This window comes from Terrapene carolina, unplaced genomic scaffold (assembly GCF_002925995.2).
Source record: "Terrapene carolina triunguis isolate 2854851 unplaced genomic scaffold, T_m_triunguis-2.0 Scaffold33964, whole genome shotgun sequence".
NCBI lineage: Eukaryota > Metazoa > Chordata > Testudines > Emydidae > Terrapene > Terrapene triunguis.
The window spans coordinates 1-7,338 of NW_020698315.1; the positions used below are offsets into that span (position 1 = coordinate 1).

The 7,338-nt window shown below is 51.4% G+C and overlaps 1 protein-coding gene across 1 annotated transcript; it reads right to left on the minus strand.

Annotated features, from left to right (window-relative positions):
• Window positions 1-259: 259 nt before the first annotated feature.
• On the minus strand, window positions 260-5,353 carry LOC112119393 (KICSTOR complex protein ITFG2; the record flags this gene model as incomplete). Its single annotated transcript, XM_026663843.1, has 6 exons — window positions 5,196-5,353; window positions 3,440-3,535; window positions 2,912-2,953; window positions 1,561-1,738; window positions 1,049-1,188; window positions 260-408 (listed from the first exon to the last, which is right to left on the minus strand). Coding segments are annotated over exons 1-6 (716 nt in total), but the record flags the coding sequence as incomplete, so codon positions are not given.
• Window positions 5,354-7,338: the final 1,985 nt, after the last annotated feature.

Here is a 7,338-nt window from a genome sequence, read left to right on the forward strand (position 1 = left end):
CGCCCCCCCACCCCAGCTCACCTCCACTCCACCTCCTCGCCTGAGCGGGCTTTTAGGCGCCCTCAACCACTAGGCGCCCTAGGCGGCCACCTAGTTCGCCTAGTGGTTGCACCGGCCCTGCAGGCAGTGAAGGAGGATGCAAAGTCAAGGGGGCAGCCGGAGTGTAATCAGCAATCAGAATGTGGTGCAACCGTTCCTCCTTGTGGCAGGTCTGTAAAACTGCACCTCTATGTCTGTCCCATTGGATCCTAATGCCCACCTGCTGGTTGCAGAGCTGTCTCCGCTCTCTGCTAGGGGCTGCTGGTCCGGCTTCCAGGTGCAGAGCAGGATAGCATAGCCACAGCCTGGCTGGGACACCATCATCTCGGGGACACCATCAGGGCCCGGGTTCACAGAGAGGCTGTCCACCTGCACCAGCCCAGGAACAGTAAGCAGGATTGTGAGTGGAAGGACTGTACATTTCCTAAAGGGAGGGAGTGTGTGTGTGTGTGTGTGTGTGTGTGTCCCCGTGTCCCCAGCCAATACTTTGGCAACATCCAGCAAATGCCCCCATCTCCCCCAAAGCAACAGGCTCTCTGGAGAAGCAGGTTTCTGCCAGAAAGTCAACTGGCACTGAACTAAGTTCAACAAAGGAGGCGACACATCCAGCCCCATGTTGGGGGACACAATTCTTTTTCCCCAAAAGAGAATGGAAGCACATAGTGGGTTGCCAATTTTGGTTGGCTGTATTCCTGGATGTTTCATCATGACATAATCTTTAATTAAAGACTCCAGGACAATCCTGGAGGGTTGGCAACCCTAGATTCATAGAGAGCAGATCAAGGGTAAAGCAGCTGACTGGACACCCAATCACCTGCACCTGTCAGCTGCCCTGCACACACCACACAAACTGTGGGGGGAAATTCACTCCTGAAGCACCCATCGCTGATCTTTTGTTCAGAAGACTGGGGCTTGGCTCCTCTTCCTTTGGAGGGCCCTGCCCTTTGGGAAACCTAGCTCCTGAAGTCCATACTCAACATACCTCCATCTAGGGCACTCTGCTTCCTACCTGCCCCTCCAGCAGCCACTTCTTCAGCAGCACCAGCTGGCCGGAGATGTGGTCGGAGCTCTCAGACAGGTCCTCCCAGCGGAAGGCTCGCACCACACGGTCCGTGTAACCCACCACCAGCTCGAACTTCCCATCTCCATCTGCAGGGGACACAGGGAGACAACAATGGGTTCCATCAAGGCATCACAGTCCCACTGCCTGCAGGCACGCTTAGCATAGAGCCACACAAGCGTCTGCTGTACCATGATCCCAAAGATCCTTAGTGCTCGGATACCACAGTGAAGGGCACCTTAGAAAAATCTCAGACCTCCGAGCTCCCCAACAGCTCATGTACTGCAGCACCCCAAAAGCCACAAGGTCTTCTCTCTTCTAGGGCTAAGATGGGTTGGGTTCCTGCTTACCTCATGTTCTGGTACATGCATTGCCACGCTGAGCCCCACGTGCCTGTTCTACTCTTACCATCACCATGTGCTTGAGCTCCTGCTCTGCCCCCTTCTACCCCACATGCTCACCAATGTCGTTGATCAGCATGACCTTGGTGTTGGCGGGAATGTGCTGCTTGAACACCAGCTTCTGCTCTTCTGCCAGTGGGGGTTCATGGTGGCCAGAGGCATCTGAATGCTTTGAGGGTGGAGGAGTCAGATCAAAGAGATGAAACCAGCCCTCGGCACTCACGGCAACAACCAGATTCTGAGAGGAGAGGGAAGACCCTGAATCAATAGAAGAGGTGGTGAGATTGCCTGCAACAGTCCTCCATGGGGGCAAGGGCAGGGCCATCAAGATGAACAGTGACTACACTGTGAGCTCTGTCTGCAGGGCCAATTGTTACAGTGATTGGGTAGGTGTGGTCAGTGCAGGGGCTATTGCACCAGAGCCAGTTTGTACTGACAGAGAGATGTCTGGAAAGTACAGAGCAGTGCAGCAGAGATTCTGGCTGTGCCTAGAAGCTGCTGCGGAGTCACAGCATCCAACCTTCTTGGTCACCTTTGCCAGACCAAGGGCTTGCCTGCACTTGAAACGCTAAAGCAGCTGCACCGCTGTAGCGCCTGGTGTATGCTACCTAAGCTGGCAGGAGGGCTTCTCCCACTGGTGTAGGTAATCTACCTCCCCAAGACTTAGGTCAATTTAACAACATCGCTCAGGGGTTAGGATTTTTCACACCCCTAAGCAACATAGCTGGGTCGACCTAACTTTTTAGTGCAGACCAGGCCTAAGTCTTCAGCTGTCACAGTCCCCTCCCATTCATCACACTCACATAGTGTGACTCTCTCTCTCTCTAGTGTATAATGGTTAATGAGGCTGCTATAGCAGTTAAACCATGGAACGTGAGTTTAGATGATTGGATCCAGAGGTCCTGGGTTTAATTCTCCCAGATTATGGCCCAGCAAGAGCTGCTGTATTACACAGACTGGAATCTGCAATGGTGCTTGGGCAGCTCTGCATCTCAGTCTTCGCAAGGGCCAATTTAAGTGCCTGCAAGTGAACGGCAGGCGGGCAACAGCTGCACCACAGGGCCCAGCACAGTCAAGTAGTACCCATGAGGATCGGCTGGGGAACTCCAGGGTCAAACATGCCAGTACAGTTTAGATGCACTAGCCATTGGCAGGTCACTTCCCTAGTAAGGTGTTGGTTTGCTTACTCATCAGGCTTGTCGGTGGCTCATAGAGGACTTTAATTGAGGGACAATGTTTAAACCAGTAGCACTAGCTCTCTCAGAACCAGGGAAGAGATGTACTGAGAAAGAACCTGGGGGACTCTCCTCCCCACTTAAAATGTGCCGTAACCCCAAACAACTGCACATGTCAAAGGCCAATCTCCCCCCTCCAATGTGAGTGTAGTTGGTGGGGAGCCAAATGGCCTCACCTTTCCTCTATTGCACACATCCCCAACACCAACGCAGGTGAGCTGCAAGAAAAGGGAGGGACTTCAGAAACTAGGAAGTAGCAAAGGAAACATAGCCCAAAGTATTGATGTAAGTCTGCACTAGTGATCTTCCAGCCTTCAGGATCCTCCTCAAAGTCAGCATCCCTCTGACTGAGGACCAGTCTAACCTCACTCCTTCAGGCAAAGGAGTGAGGCTAGGCCCAATGGCAGAACCTGGCCTTCCCACGCAGAGCTTGGGGGCAAAACCCTCAGCACACTGCGGGAAGGACAAGGATGGGGGAGGGAATAAGAACTTTCTTTCCAGTGGCTGTTCAGCACTTTGGACAGCACTGCTTGCCCAGAGAGTGAGAGCCCAGGACTGGGGCGGGGAGCAGGGTCTTTGATGCAATTGTGCAGAGCCTCAGGACCAATCTCTGAAGGCTTTCCATCCCCACACAGCATTCCAGGCAAACAAACGGCACAGGCTCCAAAGAACACAGAGGAGTGGCAAACTCTGCCCCAACAGACCATTCCTTGGCAGGAGCGCACGGTCCAGGGCTTGCTATCATCATTCTTGTACACGCAGAGTTTCCCGTTGGTGTCCCCCACCACTAACTCGTTCAGCTGGAGAGAAGGGAAGAATGTTAATGATGGGAAATTCACACCCACCTTCATCAGCCCCAGGAGGGAAAAAGAAACCAGAATTCAGATGTAAAGCTGCAAAGCTGGAAGCAGTAAATGGAAAAGAAGAGAGAGAAAAGGGGAGACCAGAGATAACAGGAGAAGGAGGGAAGAGCAGCAGCAGTAGAGACATAAAAGACAACATTTTATTCCACCAGATAGTGAGGTGGTGAAGGGGGCTCCCTGGAGTCCCTTATTCAAATTCAACCATCAGGGAAGACTGGGGTGATTTCCCTGCCCCTCCCTGGACATTGTTAAATCAGCCCCATCAGAGATGACATCCTGGGGGCTGTTAAAAATGCTTTCTAAAACATTTGTTCAGTGTATTGGAGTGGGACTCAGAAGAGCTAGGTTCTACAACTGATGTACTGTCTGACCTTGTGCAAGTCACTTTGCTGCTTTGTGCCTCGGTTTCCCCTCCCACTCTTTGTTTAGAGTGTAAGCTCTTTGAGACAGGAACTGTCTTTCTCATGTACAACACTCAGCACCAAGGAGCCCTTATCTCAGCTGGGACCTATCAGCACTACTGTAATACAAATAAATAATATTTATACCTTTGAATGCACCAAGTGGCAGGGATTTCAAAAATATTTCCTGGGGCTGGCCATTCCCTACACCTCCTGCAAGCTCTCCTGGCCTCTTCCAGTTATGTGTATTGCATTATGCTAGCAATTTGCTCAGTATAATTTTCAAGAGCAAACTATAACTATTCCTTAGAGAGGGCAGTGACTATTAGTTGCCAAATGAAGCCGCTGCCTTCTATAGTTTTGATTAGGATAGATAGTTTGTGTTTAAGTGGGAAAACAAATTACATGTTCACGATGACTTGTGTTGCTAAGTGGATAAGCTGCTGCATTTTGTATGAAGTGGAGTGTTTTCAGGGTCAATGGCTTTGTTCCTGAATAGGAGTTGTAATAATCAAGGCTGGTGGTCACAAATTTCACTCAGGGAGCCTCATGGTGGCAGCTGACCAAAGTACCTCACTGCAATGCAAATCTAATGTTTGCTTCACATTAGATGGGAGGAACAGGAGTGTTTGAACTGCATTCCTGTGACCAGAGCAAGGGTTGGCACTGCTGCGATATGACCTGGGTCAAACTGGGGAGGCACAGGAATTTTTTTTATTTGAGGCTGCCACCTTGTACTCCAGAACTGATGGGTTCCTTTAATTATTAAAGTTTAATATAGATATAGCAAGAGAGAAAGTCTCTAACCCTTAAAGATGTGAAAATAATGGTCAAAATGTGAATTGTGTAAACCAGGGCAGCCCCACTTATTCCAAGAGGGTGTCAGCTCTCTCAGTTAGCAGGTGCCAGGGGGAGGGCAGTGCAGAGAGGGTGTCAAGGGGAAGTCAGCACCAGGCACCCAGGGGCAGTGCCAGGGGAAGGCAGCCCCAGGCAACGCAGGGAGGGTGCCAGGGGGAGGGCAGCACGAGGCAGCGCACCGCGCGGACAGAACTCATTATGCAAATACTGAGCCAGACCCCGCCCCCTCCTCCTGCAAATTCCCGCCGCCGTTCGCGCGCTCGCGCTACCCTCTCGCGCATGCGCCTTGTACACCACCCTCTCCGCTTTAGACTCTCCGCCCCCACGCCTCTTGTTACCGTATCGTTATCGGCGTCTCCCAGGCAGATGGCGTGGGGGAAGAGGCTCCCGCTGAACTCGAGCGCCACCCGCTGCACATAACTGACCGACCGCATCTCCCCGGCGACCATAGAGATGGTCTCTCTCTCTTGGGCGCCCCGGCTCTCTATGACACTGGGGGTGCTACGGAGGCTCTACGGGCTCAAATGCGCACGGGGGGGGGGGGAGAGTGAGGAGTAATCACGTGACGGGCCGGTCCCTGAAAGACCCGGCTCCAGCCTGTGGCCAGGCGGGGGCAGCAGAACGGGGCTCTCGGAGTCTCGCAGCCAGGGGAGGGCGGGAGCCGGGCTGGGGGTCACCCGCCTGGTCCCACGGGGGGCAGGGCCCTGCTCCACCTCCGGCCACCTGCACTTTGAGCGCACTGGTGGGGCCTGCAGCCTGAGCCCTCACAGTCAGGAGTCAGGAGACCTGGGGCAGCTCCCAGCGCTCACTGGCTGCGGGGGGGCGCTTGGAGCCGGGCCGCTGGCGGTGCAGAAACCGGGGCGCAGAGAACCCACCAGCTGGTAGTTGTAAAAAATCTCATGATTTGAGAGCCAGTCTCAGTCTGTGGGGGCCCGACTCATCAATTGTGAAGAGTTGGATTAGGGACTCGCTGAGGGCATCAAGGGGGGGTGGGGTGAGAAGGGAAGAGCCCAGCTCAGCTCTCTGATCCCAGGGTGAATCCGACAGGCTGGCAGTTAAAAACACACCTCTTCTTACTTGTAAATTGAGCACACTGGCTCTGGAGTCACTGAAACCCACAAATCATGGAGCCCTGTGATGCCATTTTTGACACTTGTCTGAGCCCAGCTTCACTTCAATATAAAGATGAGACCCTGGTGACTCCAGCTTCTGGCATGTAGTACTCCATGAGGCTACTCACAGAAAGCATATGCTGGAACCTCTGCTTTCTCTGGGCTGTACGAACACTGGACTAGAAATTAGGAAATCAGAATTCCCAGCTCTCTAATTTGCAATGTGACCATGGGCAAATCAGAGGTCTCTTCCCCAACTATTAAATGGGAATGATGATGTTTACATTCCTTTTTAAAGCATGGTGAGGTCTCCCACTAAGATGATTATGAATTGTTGTGCTGCAGTCGCTGCAGTGCAAATGACTGAAATCTCCACCTGCATTGTCCTGTGGCAGAAGCAACTTCTTTGAGCAGGTGTAGTGGTACAAATGAAAAGCAATATATAAGTACTATTATAGAAGATGGTAGAACTCTGAGGTCCAGTTTTGGGCTATGGATCCTGTGTAAAACATCTCCTGCTGAGCTTGTTACATAATCAGCTCTGTGGAGGTGCTTGCAGGTCCAGAAACTCTCAGTCTAATCCAGGCAGTGTTCATATTTTACAGGTGGGGAAACAAACCCCGAGACCATTGACTGGCTGGATGGCCTTGACCTGTGTCCCCACCTTTAAATTGACAATATCTACATGTGTCTTTGGTGAGGAAGGTTAATGACATACAACCAGAAATTCTCTCTTCTGAGTTGTTTTTATGCTTGTGGAGCATCAGACAAGGCCAACAGAGCAATTCTTCCCTCAAACCATTTATTCAACCTTTGAGTGTGTCAATATTCAAAGCCTTTAAAGGGGTAGGGACACTGTGGGCCTAGTTCTCCTCTTACTCCCACTACTGCAAGCAAGGAGGAGTTAGCATCACTGAAGTCAATGGAATGACAGAATACTAAGTTGGAGGAGAAGGCGGTCATATATTTCCAGTGGGCACCAGGCAGCAAAGAGGGAGCTCTCCTGATTGTCTTTAAGAACAGAGTTTGCATAGTCTAAGTAATTTTAAAAATCCCTATTCAGTAGCTTCATTTTCTGTCTTCCTGACATCTTGGGGCTGTCTCAGGAAAATAGAATAAATCTTAACCGGAACAGATGCTAGAAGACCCAATTGTTTTTTCCATCAGAGCAGGGATGTTTGTTCTGGTTTCTTAGCCAAATTCCAACTCCAACTATATGTCTACTTCCTTGAAATTCTGCCTCATAACTTCAGTTGGGAGACTGTTCTTCATAGCTTGTCCTATACTGTCACACAGTGTTTCTAACGTTCCACTCAAGAGGTGGCTGCACTGCAGTACAGAAGGAAATGGGTTTTTGGCACATACAGTC